General features: G+C 34.2%; 1 protein-coding gene and 1 non-coding gene across 2 annotated transcripts; both read right to left on the bottom strand.

Moving 5' to 3' along the window:
- Positions 1-6,074: 6,074 nt before the first annotated feature.
- LOC115697568 (GDSL esterase/lipase At1g29670) lies at positions 6,075-8,310 on the bottom strand. The gene is made up of 5 exons (XM_030624636.2): positions 7,889-8,310; positions 7,656-7,786; positions 6,766-7,011; positions 6,412-6,667; positions 6,075-6,324 (listed from the first exon to the last, which is right to left on the bottom strand). The coding sequence occupies exons 1-5, from the start codon at positions 8,148-8,150 to the stop codon at positions 6,131-6,133; spliced, it is 1,089 nt and encodes a 362-aa protein (XP_030480496.2). The 5' UTR covers positions 8,151-8,310; the 3' UTR covers positions 6,075-6,130.
- Positions 8,311-10,328: 2,018 nt separating this feature from the next.
- Positions 10,329-10,435, bottom strand: LOC133029411 (small nucleolar RNA R71). Its single transcript, XR_009683533.1, has one exon. It is a non-coding gene; the product is annotated as a small nucleolar RNA R71 (small nucleolar RNA).
- Between the last annotated feature and the right edge of the window lie 7,190 nt (positions 10,436-17,625).

The following is a 17,625-nucleotide window of genomic DNA, read 5'->3' as shown; positions in this document are numbered from 1 at the left end:
TATTTACATAAAATACGGTTTTTTTTATATATTTTTGTATTGTAATTTTTTTTTTTTACAAGATATTGTAATCTTATTATTTTAATGTTGATTTTTTGTTATTAACATATTATATTTTTATGTTATTTTTCTGTTATTTTCATGTAGTTTTCTTTTCTATTATTTTATGAACATCGTAAAAATATGAACAAAAAAAAAACTTTAAACGTGAAAGTGTAAAAAATTTACAAAAAATAGTAATTTATATAAATTTCTCAAATATTTTTATTGAAATTTGAGAATTATGAGCTTTAGCCTTAGGCATAGTACTAGTCCGCCTCAGCTTAAAGTTGGACATGGCCAACATCATACTCTCTTGAAGGGTGACTTGGGTTGTTTTTTAACATATTTTTCTTAACTTTCGTCTCCTGAAGGCGCGAACTACTCGTTATTGTGTTAGCCCAATACACGGAAGGGCAGTTGTGAGTCGACGAAAGTTAAGAAAAATATTTTTCTAAAAAAAAAAAGATAAATACAATTATTCCTATTAAAGTAGGGGCATAAATAATTTTTCTTTTTTGTCACATTAAATGAGCTAAATAATCCAATTGATTTTTTTTTTTTAAAAAAAAAAAAACCTTATGTAAAATCATTTATATATATTTATGAACATGAAGTATAGACAGCCAAGAAATTAGTGTAGCCAAGTATAAACAGTCTGAAGGAAGGTCGTGTGTTTCTCGAAATTGGTCAAGGTATTGCTCTTAAAGAAGTGCTTTCTTGGTTGAAGAATGATTTTTCTTATGTTGATCAGGTTGAAAGTGATAGCCTAGTTTCGATGCAAGCTGTTAGTAATAATTTGGTTTTAAATTCTACATTTGCTGTTGTTGGATTTCTAATCCTAGAACTATGATCTAACTCAGCTGTGTTGACAATCGAAAACAACTCTATGGCAGTAATGCCATATACACATAACCAAAACCAGAGCAAGTGCTCTTGACAAAAGAGATGAATAATGAATGCTTTCTTTATTGATGAGAAAGTGTATTACAAGACATAGTTACATTGTACAAGTGTTAACCTACTTATAGGTATGTATGAATCGAGTAACAAAGGCTTAGACTGAGTAAGACAGTTAAGTTAGTTATCCTAACTAACTTAACTGTCACTACAGTAAAAAACCAGAAAACAGTACAAATGCAATAAATACAATGTGAAGACAGCATCTACATATTTCTACAATTCTCCACCTTGGCTTCAATTGTATTTAGGAATTTAACACTTTTAGAAAGCATAGCAGATCCTAAACATTTCAATTCGAGATCTGCAACAAATTGAGACAATGCTGAAACTTGTCTCTTGGTAAAGCTTTTGTAAGCATGTCAGATGGATTATCTTTGGTAGGGACCTTTAGAAGCTTGACTTTTCCATCTGATATGGTGTTTCGAATGAAGTGGAATCTCACATCTATGTGTTTGGTTCGTTCATGAAACACTTGATTCTTGCTGAGATGTAGAGCACTCTGACTGTCACAGAAGATTTCTACAATTTCATGCTGAATTCTGAGTTCCCTGGTGATGCCTTTCATCCATAAAGCCTCCTTGACTGCCTCAGTGCATGCTATATACTCAGCTTTGGTTGTTGAGAGAGCAACTATAGACTGAAGATTTGCCTTCCAGCTAACTGTGTTGTTGTTCATTTTGAACACATAACCTGTTTGAGATTTTCTAGAGTCCATATCACCAGCAAAATCAGAATCTACAAACCCCACAACACCTGAATCTTCAGTATTTGGCCCATAGACAAGTCCTATATCAAAGGTACCCTTTAGATATCTCATAATCCATTTGACAGCTTTCCAATGTTCAATGCCAGGTTTTCCCATAAACCTGCTAACTACACTAACTGCATGACATAGATCAGGTCTTGTACAGACCATTAAGTACATGATGCTTCCCACTACACTTGTGTATGGGACTTTCTCCATGTAATCTTCTTCTTCCTCTGTGCAAGGAGATTGATCACTTGTTAATTTGAATTGTTGACTGATTGGGGTGCTTACTGGCTTTGAATAAGCAAACCCAAACTTAGACAAAATCTTTGAAGTGTACCCTTGTTGAGTTAACTTGATTCTTCTCTTGGTTCTGTCTCTGACTATTTAAATTCCAAGGATCTTCCTTGCTGCACCCAGATCCTTCATAGAAAACTCTTTACTCAGTAACTTCTTAAGTCTGTCAATTTCAGTGGTGCTTTTACTTGCTATTAACATATCATCCACGTATAGCAACAAGAACACTGGTCCTTTTGTGTTTCTCACATAAACACAACAGTCATAGGCACTCCTTTTGAAACCAATTTTGATGACAAACTCATCAAATCGTTTGTACCATTGCCTAGGTGACTGTTTTAGGCCATATAGAGATTTCTTTAATAAGCAAACATGATCGTCCTTGCCCAACTCTTCGGAACCTTCTGGTTGCTTCATGAATATCTCTTCCTCTAGATCTCCATGTAGGTATGTAGTCTTGACATCTAGTTGCTCAAGTTCTAGATCATTACATGCCACCAAACTAAGCAAAAGCCTAATGGATGTGTGTTTTACTACAGGAGAAAAAATCTCATTGTAATCTATCCCTTCCCTTTGAGCATATCCCTTTGCAACAAGCCTGGCCTTAAACCTTGCTTGTGCAACACCTTGAATCCCTTCCTTGTATTTGAGTACCCATTTGCATCCTACAACTTTCATTCCAGCAAGTTTTCTAACCAGAATCCAGGTATGATTTCTCTTTAATGAAGTCATTTCATCCTCCATAGCTTGATTCCATTCATGCTTGTATGCTGATTTCATAGCTTCTCTAAAATTCAGAGGCTCATCCACTGCAGCATTAGACAAAGCATAATGCACCAGATCAGCAAAACCAAACCTGTTTGGTGGTTTGACAGCCCTTCTTTTTCTGTCTCTGACCAATTGGTAGTCTTGATCCTCCTCTTCATCTTGTTCATCATTCACTGCATCATTGTCATTCTCAATCACATCTTCTTCAACTTCAGTTGTCCCTTGATCTTGCATCTTATTCTGATCACTACTGGGCTCCACCTCAAACTGATACTCCTCTTCTTGTTCAAGATCAGATGGTACTGGTTCATTTGGCTGGGTTTGGAGAGTATCTCTATAGACTCTGTTTTCATCAAAAGTAACATCTCTACTGATAAAATACTTTTGATGATCTCCATTCTTGATACTCCACATTTTGTATCCCTTCACTCCCTCAGGATACCCCAGAAAAATACATTTCCTGGCTCTTGGTTCGAGTTTACCTTGCCTCACATGAGCAAATGCTACACAACCAAACACTCTCAGGTGTTCATACTTTGCATCTCTTCCAGTCCATGCCTCAATTGGTGTCTTGAAGCCTATTGCAGATGAGGGACAATGGTTTATCAAATAACAAGCCGTGGAAACAGCTTCAGCCCAGAAGTTCTTTGGCAGTCCAGAATGGATCAGTAGGCACCTAACTCGTTCTAAGATGGTTTTATTCATCCTCTCTGCCAAACTATTTTATTGTGGTGTTCTTGGTACTGTCTTGTGTCTACTAATTCCAACCTTTTTGCAATAGTTAGTAAAAGCATCTGAGCAATACTCTAAGCCATTGTCAGTTCTAAGCTTTTTAATTTTCTTACCAATTTAATTCTCAATCATGGTTTTCCATTCTATGAAAAACTTCAGAGCCAAATCTTTAGTTTTCAATATATGAACCCAAACAAATCTTGAGAAATCATCTATAAGGGTGAGAAAATACCTGGCACCACCTCTAGAAACTGTCCTTGAAGGCCCCCATAGATCTGAGTGAATGTAGCTGAGAATACCCTTTGAAACATGCTTCCCAGTTCCAAATTTTATCCTTGTAGCCTTTCCAAGTACACATTGTTCACAGAACTCCAGATCCATGATTTTGTCCTTTCCAAACACTCCCTTTTTGCTAAGAATCTTGAGTCCACCATTGCTGATGTGTCCAAGCCTCTTGTGCCAGATTACTGTCTTTCTTTTCCCTTCATCTTCTGCAACATTTGCTTGATTCATCATAGTGTTTCCAAGTAAGATGTAGATCCCATTTTCTTTGGAACCCTTCATTACTAGCATTGACCCTTTGACAATTCTCATCATGCCATTTTCGATTTTCACAGAATGGCCCTCTTGATCCAACATAGCCACAGATATCAAATTTCTTTTTATTTCTGGAACATGTCTGACATGCTTTAGCTCTGAAACTCCTCCACCTTTTGATTGTAGCTTGATAGTGCCTATACCAGTTATGGGACATGATCTATTATCACCAAGCCTGACCATGCCACCATTAATCTTCTCATAATTACTGAATTGGGACTGATCTGGGCAAATGTGAAAGGAACACCCAGAATCGAGTACCCAGTCAGTTCTTGAACTTTCCTTAGACAATACTAATACCCCTGCACTTCCATAGCCATCACTGTCACAGTCTGAAACCAGATCAACATCACCAGATGACTGTTTCTGGTTGTAACTCTTAAGAACAGGACAATCTTTTCTCAAATGAGTGGTTTTGTTGCAGACAAAGCATTTTCTCTTGAATTTTGAATCTGACTTTCCTTGATTCTTCCCTTTTCCTGTGTATTCTTTGTTTCCCTTCTTGAAATTCTTGCCTCGAACAAACAATCCATCACCATTGTTGTCATCCTTCTGGTCTGATTTCTTCTTTAATTCCTTGGACATTAAAGCATTTTGAACCTCTTCTAGAGTCAATGATTCTTTACCATACATCATGGTATCCACAAAATGTTCATAATTTTCAGTGGGAAGAGAGTTCAAGATGATGATAGCTTGGTCTTCATCTTCTATCTTGATTCCAATGTTTTCTAAATCAAGAATGATCTTATTGAAATCGTCGAGGTGATCTTCAACACTTTTCCCTGTCAACATCTTGAATGAGTACAATTTCTGTTTCAAGAACAGTCTATTTGCTAAAGACTTTGTCATGTAGAAACTTTCCAATTTCGACCATACACCAGAAGCTGTCTTTTCCTTCAATACCTCACGCAGAACCTTGTCCCCTAGACTCAGGATAATGGCACTGTGAGCTTTATCGAGCATCTCCACCTTCTCCTTCTCTGTCAAACCATCTGGTAAGTTCTCTTCTCCCAGCAAAGCAGCCTGGATCCCCTGTTGAACCAGCATTGCCCTCATCTTTACCCTCCATGGACCAAAATCGTTCGTAATTTCCAGTAAATTTTTCAAGATCATACTTCGCACTGCCCATTTTCTTGGATGTTCACCAGATTCTTGAACCGAGATCAAGATGATCTTCTTCGAACCTCCTCTCCAAAGCTCTGATACCAATTGTTGGATTTCTAATTCTAGAACTATGATCTAACTCAGCTGTGTTGACAATCAAAAACAACTCTATGGCAGTAATGCCATATACACATAACCAAAACCAGAGCAAGTGCTCTTGACAAAAGAGATGAATAATGAATGCTTTCTTTATTGATGAGAAAGTGTATTACAAGACATAGTTACATTGTACAAGTGTTAACCTATTTATAGGTATGTATGAATCGGGTAACAAAGGCTTAGACTGAGTAAGACAGTTAAGTTAGTTAGGATAACTAACTTAACTGTCACTACAGTAAAAAACCAGAAAACAGTACAAATGCAATTAATACAATGTGAAGACAACATCTACAGCTGTTGTGGAAAACTGTCGACAACTTTTAAATTCTTTTTCTAATATTTCTTTAGCTTTTGTTAAGCGATCTGTTAATTAGGTTGCTTATCACATTACTTGAGCTTTCTGTTTATATGTTAATTGTATTTTTTTTGGACTCTAACGTTCCAACTGATGTTTTATCCATCAAATATGTTGAGATCGAGTAAGTTTATTTGAATGAAATATATCTTAGTTGAAAAAAAAAAAAAATAAAATAAATAAGCTTATACACATAAATATAAATATTACAGACATAGAGAGATTAATATTCTATTTATACATATAAACCTTGAATTAATTATGACTAATTAAGTAATTTACTAATTATATAGATAAAGATCATAATTAATCTATGACAATATATAATTGGTTTAACTAAATATATAAATGAACAACATCACTAATATTTATTGGGTAACTATATATGATATGTTATAATAAGCTTGATATATTTTAGTTGCAGTGATTAAGTTGTAAGCCTCAGTTGGATGAAATGAATCCCAAAACACATAATCTCTTCTATTCTCACATGGAATCTCCAAAGGCTTACATTGTCCATTCTCATCTCCACCACAACAACCAACATTCAAAACCTTAAACCCTAATAAGAAAAAAAAATAAGTATTATTTATTTTCGATTTATTAATGAAATTATAAAATTAAAAGTATTATTGGTAATAATTCTTACCAAGAGCGATGAGATCTTCAGACAATCCTATCTCATAAGAATTGACGTAAATAAATTTTGCATCGGTAAAATCACTGTTAAGTTCATCTACGAGCGTTGTAAGTTTATTATTGAATAATTGAACAGCGTCATTCATGTAACTTATACATGAAGAAGAATCGTTGTTCGTCCCATATATTTGAATTGCATTCGGAGTGCATCCGATTTGTCCCAATCCAACTAAAGTGATCATTCTTGCCCCCAAATTGTACAATTCCTATCAAATTAATAAATAATTTCCAAAATAAACAATTAATTTGAGCTTTTCAAGTATAATAATGTAATTATTAGAAGTATTAATTAAGAATTAATTACCAAGATATGAAGTCGATATTTGTGGATGAGAATAAGAGCAAATTGTTGAGGTGTATAAAGATTTCCAGAAGAATAAATCCAAGGCATGAAGTAGTTGTTAATGTAATCATTATTTCCAATTTCAACCCAATATAAGCACTTGTTTAATAGCTCTTGTGCTAATTTTTTGCTCCCTAATTTGTCACTTATTCTTGATACCATAATTTGGTGATGCTTTATTTGTTTCTTCAAGCAAATATTTTCACCCTATAAAACACAATAAGTACTCTTTGTAAATAATAGAAAGGACAAGAGTATTGTAGGGACACCAATTTTGTCTTTATTGCTAAAGATATCAATATATTTTTGATAATTTAAAAAATTATATATATATTTTTTAATATATGACAATCTACATTATAATTATAGTAGGCATTCTATTTATTTTTGAAATTTTCTAAATAATTTACGATATCAAAAACAGAGTTCAAAAATTCAGTTGCACGTGTACTTACTTCTTTTTACATGTGTGCATCTGAATGTTTGAATCTTTCTATTTTTTTCACAAACACGTAGATTATATATTTACTACAAAACGTGTATACAGTCAAATAAAAAAATTTGAGTTATAATCTCTCTAAACGTCCCTACTAGTAAAAACAAAAGTAATATCCCTCCAATAAAAAAATTCATAATATAAAGTTTAATATCGCACTAGCTACTACTTACAATGACACAGATTAATGTGACATTTTTTATTGGTCGATCACGATAGCCTGCAAAAACTGACAATTTGACAGTTTTTGCAGCCTACTCATAACCAATAAAAAAATCACACTTGCTCGTTCGAGTAAGAGTACTCATAAATAATTAAAAATATATAATTATTTATATATATATATAATGTATACCATATGTGTTCCTGTTTGCCTGAGAATCCCAGCTCCCCCAGATGCATAATTAGCACCACTCAATAGATTGAAGCTATTATTATCAAGACTAGCAAAGGCTGGAATTAACTTCTCAAAACCCAAAAACTCACCTAAAATAAATTAACACATAATTATAAACAAATTATGATTTTTTTATTTTTTTTAAATAAAATAAATATATAAAAAATAATTGAAGAGAAATATATGAGTACCAATAATATCAACAGTGGTTCTTCCATTGGTGAATCTTCCTGTTGGTTGAGAATCAATGAAGTCAATCCCATAAGGCTTATAATTGACTTTAGCCAAAGTGTTGAGATTATTGTTATTGCCATTATCAGCCAAAGAATCTCCAAATATGAAAAAGCAAGAAACTTTAGGGTTTGCATTAACATAACTAATAATCGTTATTATCACGATCATAAACGCTAACAATCTCCCACTTTTTGTATGATCAAATAATGTTGACTCCATTGTAGATAGCTTGCATAGAAGAAAATTTTAACAACACTTTATAATAAATATGTATTAATGACATTGAGAGAGTTTGTTGTGTAGTTGTGTGGAAGAGTAGGTGAGAAGAAGAAAAATACACATGTGGTTTTATTGTTGCCTTGGAAATTTAATAGGTGAGTGAGTAGCTCATATGTTTGTTGTAGTGGTTTTATTATTTGTTAGGCTAGAATTAGTCTAAGTTTCGGGTCGTATTTTCGGTTAGTTTTCACTCTTTGTTTCTAGTTTTAGGGCTATATTACGCTTGATTCTTTTGTTTCAGGTCCTCAGGCATTTAAAGAAAGTATGTACAAGAATTGAGGAAAAACGGTGAAAGAATCGAGAAGAAAAACCAAAATTGGTGTTTCTGCCTATTCCCGTCGCGACGGGGGATTTGCCAGTCGCGACGGGAACTTACAGAAAGTTTCAAAAATTCAATGCTGAACTCCCGTCGCGACGGGGGGATTTGCCAGTCGCGACGGGAACTGACAGAAAATCTTCGAAAATTCTCTGCTCAACCCCGTCGCGACGGGGACTGTGCCAGTCGCGACGGGGACCCTTTTGACGGGATTTTTGGGCAATTTCGTAATTTCACGAATTTTAAAGATGAGAATTGGTTTAAATAGCAAGGGTTCGTGAAAATTAGAGAGTATTCAGAATTGGAACCCTAGAAACAAAGGAGGAGGCTAGAAGAGCGGCTTGTGGCGACCCGGATCAATTGCTTCAACTAGTTCTTTCTCTTCTCTTTAATTTCTCTATGTTCTTTTCTGTTTCAATGTTAATTATGGATTTGATTATGGATGTTTTGAACTAAACTCCTATTTAGGGAGAATGATGAATGTTGTTTAAGTTTTTCCTAGTTAATGAATAATTGCCATTCCTCCATCTTGATTGTGAACACTATTCATATTTGTGTTTAATTTCCATGTGCAAGATTGATCACCTTTTACAGGTTTTATGATCTCAATTCAAAATCGAAAAGTGAGAATTGAGAATGCTAAAATTGGATAGTCTAGGTTTTGATGTGAAACGAAAGTATTTACATAGCCTTTGTGACATTTAGATTATTGCTTAATGCTGATTTCATGTTAATTTAATTAAGAGATTAATTAGAGAGCATGAGATTTAGAACCTAGAAGATCTGAAAAGAGCTAGGTTAATTTATAATCTGTCATTCACTTCAAGAGAAGGATAGCAATTAGACATTAACATTGGTAACTTAACAACAGGATTCGTCTCCCTATTCTCTCATCTTGATTAATATTCACTTGTTTTTTTAAGTTTCTTGAATTTCTTTCGTCCTTTTTTAATCATAAATACTTTTGATTTGCCAAATAGAATTATAAGTATAGTTTAGTAGTAATTAATCCAATTCCCTGTGGTTCGACCTCACTTGCGTGAGTATACTACTTGATTGCGTGCACTTGCGTAGTAATTAATAATTTTCGCAACAAGTTTTTGGCGCCGTTGCCGGGGAATTGTATAAAGATTAATATTACCCAAAATTATACTAACTTCTACTTTGGTTTATTTTTCTTGCTAATTACTAATCTTTTTCTTGCAATATTTTCTTTATCTATTTCAGGAATCCTAGTGTATGCGCCGTCAAGGACAAGCAGTCATATTACCAGTTGATCCTGAAATCGAGAAAACTTGTAGGAGAAACCGAAAGAACAAGAGGCAAGAAAGAGTTTCAGCAATTGCTGAAACAACAGAAATCATGGCTGCTAATGTGAATGCGAATGTTGTAAATAACGGCAATAATGGTGGTGCCGTGGAAGACCAAGCTAATGGCCGTAGCTTGAGAGATTACATTCTCCCTACTCTGACGGGAGTGCAGTCATGTATCGAGCCACCGCGATGGATGCGAATAACTTTGAGATCAAACCTGCCATACTTCAAATGGTGCAGTCTTCAGTTCAGTTTGGTGGCCTCCCTTCTGAAGATCCTAATCTGCATCTCTCGAACTTCATGGAACTTTGTGAGACTTTTAAAGTCAATGGAGTTAGTGATGATGCCATTCGTTTGAGACTGTTTCCATTCTCACTTAGAGAAAGAGCCAAGAGTTGGTTAATCTCCTTGCCACCAAATTCCATAGCAACATGGACAGACTTAGCAACTAAATTTTTGTCTAAGTTCTTTCCCCCAGCAAAGTCTGCTAAGCTGCGAGGAGAGATCAACAATTTCTGTCAACAAGAGAATGAGTCTCTCTATGAGTCTTGGGAGAGGTTCAAGGACTTAATCAGAAAGTGTCCTCATCATGGTATTGAGAAGTGGATGTTGGTTCATAATTTCTATAACGGGTTGGTTGGTAACACTAGAACTCTGATAGATGCAGCAGCTGGTGGAGCCTTTATGAGAAAGAGTGCTAATGAGGCTTATGATCTATTGGAGGAGATGGCTCTAAACAATCAGCAGTGGCCAACTGAAAGGAGTCAAACTAAGAAGGTAGCTGGTGTGCTAGAGGTGGATGCCATTACAAAGCTGACAGCTCAGGTTGAGGCCCTAACAAAGCTGATCGCAGTGCAAGCCAAACAAGCTCAAGTGGTTTGTGAGATATGTGGAGGTCCCCATCACTTTTCTGAGTGTCAGGCAAATGTGGATGATTTGCCAATGGATCAAGCAAAAGCCATTGGAAACTATTCCCAAAACAATAATTATGGGCACAACCAACAGGGTTTCTACCAGCAGAGAAACCAGCCCCAACAAAACCAACAACAGCTGCGACAACAAAGTTCTAGTGGAGGCTCCACTATCCAAGCTGATTTATTGCTCCAATTCATGATGGAAACTAGAGCCTCTATTAAAACTCTAGAAACTCAAATGGAACAATTGGCTACTCAAGTGGAAAAACAAGCTCAAGGAAATTCGCCTAGCACTAATGATGCAAAAGGAAAAGAGCAATGTAAAGCAATTTCCTTAAGGAGTGGAAAGAAATATGATGGGCCTGAGATGATACAACCAGTGGATGAAGAGATTAAAGTTCAAACAACACCAACTCAAGCATCATCAGATAAGAAGATTACTGATAGTCCAGCACCACCACAACAGTCTCCACCAATCAATATTGATCATCATGTGAAAATACCCTATCCTCAAAGACTCCGAAAGACCAATCTAGACAAGCAGTTCACAAAATTTCTAGAGGTCTTCAAAAGATTACACATCAACATTCCTTTTGCCGAAGCCTTGGAACAAATGCCCCGTTATGTGAAGTTCATGAAGGAGATATTGTCTAAGAAGAGAAAATTGGAGGACTATGAAACAGTGGCATTAACTGAGGAGTGTAGCGCCATTTTGCAAAAGAAACTACCGCCCAAGCTTAAAGATCCGGGTAGTTTCAATATTCCATGCTCTATAGGGGGTTCGGTGGAAACTAAAGCTCTATGTGATCTGGGAGCAAGCATTAATCTAATGCCCTTGTCTGTCTTCAAAAGGCTAGGATTGGGAAAAGCAAAGCCCACAACAGTGACTTTACAACTAGCGGATCGTTCTTTGACTCATCCTCGTGGGATAATTGAAGATGTACTGGTGAAGGTTGGTAAGTTTATCTTCCCTGCTGATTTCCTAATTCTTGATATGGAGGAAGATTCAACTATTCCCATTATTTTGGGAAGACCATTCTTAGCCACAGGCCGAGCATTAATAGATGTTCAAAAGGGAGAGTTAAAGTTGAGAGTGCAAGATGAAGAGGTCAATTTTAATGTTTTTGCCCCAACCGACATTCCTACCTGTTGCAAGATTGAGATGGTGAAGGGTTCTTTTGTTAAAGCTGATAAGAAGAAAGCAAAGCCTAAAGAGCGACTTCGAACGATTCGGCGTCATTGGAAAAGATTGATGTGTGGTAGTTCTGAAGGTGAGCTTACTCTTGTGCGAAACTCTGAAATCAACACGATTGGTGGTAAATTTTCTTCATTTAGTACGAGGGCTCTTTTGGATGAAAAGGGTCCGCCCAACCCCTTCTGATGGGGGTTCAGGTAAGTCCTTCTCACCTTGGGTATAATAGTACATTGGGGACAATGTCATATTTAGTTTGGGGGGAGAGACCTTAAAATTATTTAAATTCTGCACTTTAATTTCTGCATTTTAATTTTCTGTTTTAGTTAAGGAATGGCAATAAGCTAGAAGATAGTTGTATACTGCTGATTAGTGTGATGTGTTCTGAAATTGTAAAATAATTGTGTGATTGATTCTGTTAACTCTTTGGATTAGTTTGGATGCTTAGAAACCTGTGTTTATCTGCAAAAATATTCAATCTGTGAAAATTGTTATAATTGTTTTACTAGGGTTTGTGGTAAGATTGACAGGATAGTTTAGAACTTGCATGCTTATTCTCTTGAGACGAAATCCTTGATAGTGTTCAATTGGAATATGATTTAGGCATTTGTTGGATAGTTTGAGCCTTTCAAGCCTACCGTAATAAGATGTATCCATAGTTAACCTTTTGAGCCTAAACCTATTATGTTTTTCAACCATCGAAAAAATTTTGTAACCACACTATTAATTTTTTTCTTCACCCTGTATTCATGATATCATAAGCTACATAATTAGTTTGGGGGAGGAGAAACATTTAGTGTGAGGAAATAGTGAGAGTGAAAAAATTGTAAGATTGAGAAGAGGAAAAATTGTGTAATTCAATGTCACTGAAAAAAAAAATGAAATATGATGAAAAAAAAAAACACAATAAAAAGCAAAAATATGTGTGAAAGAAAAAAATTTCAGTGATGTTGAAAAATAATAGAGACGTCTTCTATCAATCTTGGTAAATTTGGGAATATTATGGGATCTTAGAAAAAAAAAAAGAAAAGTAAGAAGCTTGTGGGTTCTGTTTGTGTGCTTATGATATCTTGAGCCAAAATTATCTTTTGCCTATCCCTGAATATCTGAGCCATACTACCTAAAGCCTTGAAAAGACCTAATGATTCCAAAGAATACTGTCAACATTAGTGGAGAAAGGTAAGCATGCAAGCTTATGAGTTATCAGGCTGTGGAACTGTTGGAAAGAGTAAAACTTTTATAACAATGTTTCACATTTGAATAAATTTTTGCAGTTGTACATAGTGTTATAAACCGAGCATCTAAATTAATTGTTAGAGTTGGTAGAATTGAAATTCTAGTTTGAGCAATAGAAGAGAACATCACATGAGGCAGCAGTATTATGATTATCTGATAGCGTAGTTAGTAGTTAGTAGCATTCATCTTACTCGAGGGCGAGTAAGAATCTAGTTTGGGGGAATTTGTTAGGCTAGAATTAGTCTAAGTTTCGGGTCGTATTTTCGGTTAGTTTTCACTCTTTGTTTCTAGTTTTAGGGCTATATTACGCTTGATTCTTTTGTTTCAGGTCCTCAGGCATTTAAAGAAAGTATGTACAAGAATTGAGGAAAAACGGTGAAAGAATCGAGAAGAAAAACCAAAATTGGTGTTTCTGCCTATTCCCGTCGCGACGGGGGATTTGCCAGTCGCGACGGGAACTTACAGAAAGTTTCAAAAATTCAATGCTGAACTCCCGTCGCGACGGGGGGATTTGCCAGTCGCGACGGGAACTGACAGAAAATCTTCGAAAATTCTCTGCTCAACCCCGTCGCGACGGGGACTGTGCCAGTCGCGACGGGGACCCTTTTGACGGGATTTTTGGGCAATTTCGTAATTTCACGAATTTTAAAGATGAGAATTGGTTTAAATAGCAAGGGTTCGTGAAAATTAGAGAGTATTCAGAATTGGAACCCTAGAAACAAAGGAGGAGGCTAGAAGAGCGGCTTGTGGCGACCCGGATCAATTGCTTCAACTAGTTCTTTCTCTTCTCTTTAATTTCTCTATGTTCTTTTCTGTTTCAATGTTAATTATGGATTTGATTATGGATGTTTTGAACTAAACTCCTATTTAGGGAGAATGATGAATGTTGTTTAAGTTTTTCCTAGTTAATGAATAATTGCCATTCCTCCATCTTGATTGTGAACACTATTCATATTTGTGTTTAATTTCCATGTGCAAGATTGATCACCTTTTACATGTTTTATGATCTCAATTCAAAATCTGAAAAGTGAGAATTGAGAATGCTAAAATTGGATAGTCTAGGTTTTGATGTGAAACGAAAGTATTTACATAGCCTTTGTGACATTTAGATTATTGCTTAATGCTGATTTCATGTTAATTTAATTAAGAGATTAATTAGAGAGCATGAGATTTAGAACCTAGAAGATCTGAAAAGAGCTAGGTTAATTTATAATCTGTCATTCACTTCAAGAGAAGGATAGCAATTAGACATTAACATTGGTAACTTAACAACAGGATTCGTCTCCCTATTCTCTCATCTTGATTAATATTCACTTGTTTCTTTAAGTTTCTTGAATTTCTTTCGTCCTTTTTTAATCATAAATACTTTTGATTTGCCAAATAGAATTATAAGTATAGTTTAGTAGTAATTAATCCAATTCCCTGTGGTTCGACCTCACTTGCGTGAGTATACTACTTGATTGCGTGCACTTGCGTAGTAATTAATAATTTTCGCAACATTATTTGCGGCGAAATTTTGTTATGTTTTGATTTTTTACATTTAATTTTCTTATTTTATTTTTTGGTTAAAAAAATTTCTTTATGTTTATTTATTATTATTTATTTTTTTTTTAATTTGAGGTGTCAGTTGGATATTACTGTTAAATATTAATTGGATTATTGATGTATTGGCTTCAAAATTTTACTTTCATGTATACATAGGTGTATATAGTGTTATCTATTTGGTATTTAACGGTAATATGTAACTAACGTTTTAAATTTGCAAAGAAAAGTAAACTTAAAGAGGTTTTGTCACAAAAAAATAAGAGGATTAAGTATATAAAAATTAAAACATAAGGAGGATTCGCCGCGAATTATTCAAAAATTTATTATTGTATCATGATTAATCCTCACTCACATAATTGTTATGAAATGAATACTATTTTGGACTTTTTTTTTTAGCAAAAAAATTTGATTGCATTTAAATAATAAATTGTCTTATATTTTTCATAGTATACTCTAAAAAAAATTTATTGTCAAAATATAATTTAATAAGTCGAGGTATTATGACAAGATTTGGTATATTTTCTGTATGATTTTTTCGTGCGAGAAATTATTTTCAAGTTAATTATATTGAAAAAAAATTATCAAAAAAACTAAGCCTAAGGTATTATTTTATAAGTAATTCTATTATATAGAAAAACAAAAATTCATTTATAACGTGGGGAAAACTTCTAACCAACCAAATTTTAAATTGCAAAAAGTACAATTATTAGATACGAGTTTGGAATTATTCATTTTTGAGATCAATATCACATTGATTAATAAAAACTATATTTATAATATATATACATAAAATGAAAATTATTAGCTTATATTAATTTGTCTTCTAGTATGGGTAATATTCTATTCAATAGCATATGTCCCACAAGAGATATTTTCATTCAAAAGGCCAATCATGTGAATTTTTTTTAAGAAATACTATTTTATATTTTATATTTTACGATTGAATTCTCTATTCTGTTAAATTATAAATTAGACCATGTATTTTCACTATAAAAAAGGAAGTTAAAGTGTGTGAAAATATCCGTATTGATATTTAGAGGCAGTTTTTTGGTAAAAACTGTAGGTATGGAATATATATATATCTAAGTCGTCGGTGGGGAGTTGGAAAAAAATCATAGTTTTTTAATAACCCTATGGCGTCAGTTATTTTGTTAACGCTAAGACTAATTTTACAATATTTGTGTAATATTTAATTAATTCTATGAAATGAAATTATGTATTTTGACCAATTCTAAAATTAATTTAAATAATATTTAATTTACCTTTTAAAAAATATATATAATTTAAATTTAAATTAAATAAAATAATTAATAAATATATAATTTAAGGTTTAGGGTTTAGGGTTTAGGGTTTATGGTCCTCTTCGAGACAGGACAAATCACCAATTGATAAATAACGAGTCTTCTTCGAGATAAGACAAATTTCTAAATGCACTCTTCGAGTGAGTGCCAAACTTCCAATTAAATGATTGTATTATCTCTTTTGCAATTTATGGCATTTCACATAGTCAAAATTCAGTTTTGTGGGAACAAAAGTTTCTTGTGATTTATGTTCTTGTAGAGAATATAGTTAATATGATTACTGTTAGATTTTAATTCATTAATTAATTTGAGTAACTTAAGATTGAGTATTTAAAATTTTGAAGTAATATATAACTGGTGATTCATAAACTATAATATACAACTAATGAAGACAAAAGCAATCCACTAAAATATATATATATATATATATATATATATAGATGTAGGAAATTTTAAGATAGGCTTTTACTATCCTGCCCCTACACCAACAAACAACACTAATCAATAATTAAGGTCAATTTCGACCTTTTACTGTTCAATGACTTTTCAAAGTCAGAACACCAAAACGACAGCGTTTTGTGTTTGAACAAAACCCCAATGACTCGAGAACCTTCTCAGTCAATTCCTTTCTCCCTTAGGTTTTCCTCGAAACCCTAGCAGAGAGTTTCTCTCTGAGAAACTCGAAGCTAGGTTTAGATCAACCCAGAAAACCCTAGAAATCCCAGATTAAACACAAGCCAAAGATCAGATCTAGAAGGATCTGATCTATACACAACCACACACACAAAACCAGAAAGATTAGAGTTAGAAAACACCAAATTTTTCCCGAAGTTCACCAATAAATTGGCTACGTCTCCGTTTGAGCTGCTCCTCGAATTTGAGAGCTCGATTCCACTATCAAGATGTTTCAGACATACAAAAATGAAGATTCCAAGTCACAGGTATGGTTCTGTTGAGAATGGTTCTGTTCATTCTCTCTGCAACTCCATGATCTGTTGGGGTGTAATTCTAACTGTCCTGTGTCTCTGTATACCATTTTCTTTACAATAATTGTTAAACTCTTCATTACAAAATTCCAATCCATTGTCAGTCCTTAGAGTCAGGGCCGGCCCTGACTTTTAGTGGGCCATAGAAAAAAATTTATTTTGGGCCCTTATTTAGAAAAAAAAAATATGGTATTTTTCAAAATCAGTAAAAAAAATAGTATAATTTTAAAAGGTAAATATTTTTTTTTGGGCCCCTGAGATAGGTGGGCCCTAGGCACAGGCCTAGCCCGCCTATGCCCAGGGCCGGGCCTGCTTAGAGTTTTTAATTTTTCATTTGTTAAATTTTCCACAAGTGTTCTCCACTGTGTAAACTTAGAAAAAGCCTCATTTTTATGTTTTAAAAGAAAAATCCAGACTTTTCTTGAAAAATCATCAACAATAGATAGAAAATAGACACAGCCTCCATGAGTACTTGTTTTCTCTGGTCCCCACAGATCAGAGTGAACATACTCTAGGATTTTCTTAGTGTTGTGTGTGCCAGTGAAAAATTTCAATCTATGATGTTTTCCAAGCACACAACACTCACAAAAATCAAGTTTACATACCTTGTCT

This window comes from Cannabis sativa, chromosome 7 (genome assembly GCF_029168945.1).
Source record: "Cannabis sativa cultivar Pink pepper isolate KNU-18-1 chromosome 7, ASM2916894v1, whole genome shotgun sequence".
NCBI classification, from domain to species: domain Eukaryota; kingdom Viridiplantae; phylum Streptophyta; class Magnoliopsida; order Rosales; family Cannabaceae; genus Cannabis; species Cannabis sativa.
The sequence above is the reverse complement of the archived record's forward strand: the minus strand, read 5'-3'. Positions and strand labels throughout refer to the sequence as shown.

Coding starts and splice junctions, on each gene's coding strand:
- LOC115697568 (XM_030624636.2), bottom strand. CDS start 8,150: ATGGAGTCAACATTATTTGATCATACAAAAAGTGGGAGATTGTTAGCG. Junction 7,787..7,888: donor AACCACTGTTGATATTATTG/GTACTCATATAT, acceptor AATTTATTTTAG/GTGAGTTTTTGGGTTTTGAG. Junction 6,668..6,765: donor AATATCGACTTCATATCTTG/GTAATTAATTCT, acceptor TTAATTTGATAG/GAATTGTACAATTTGGGGGC.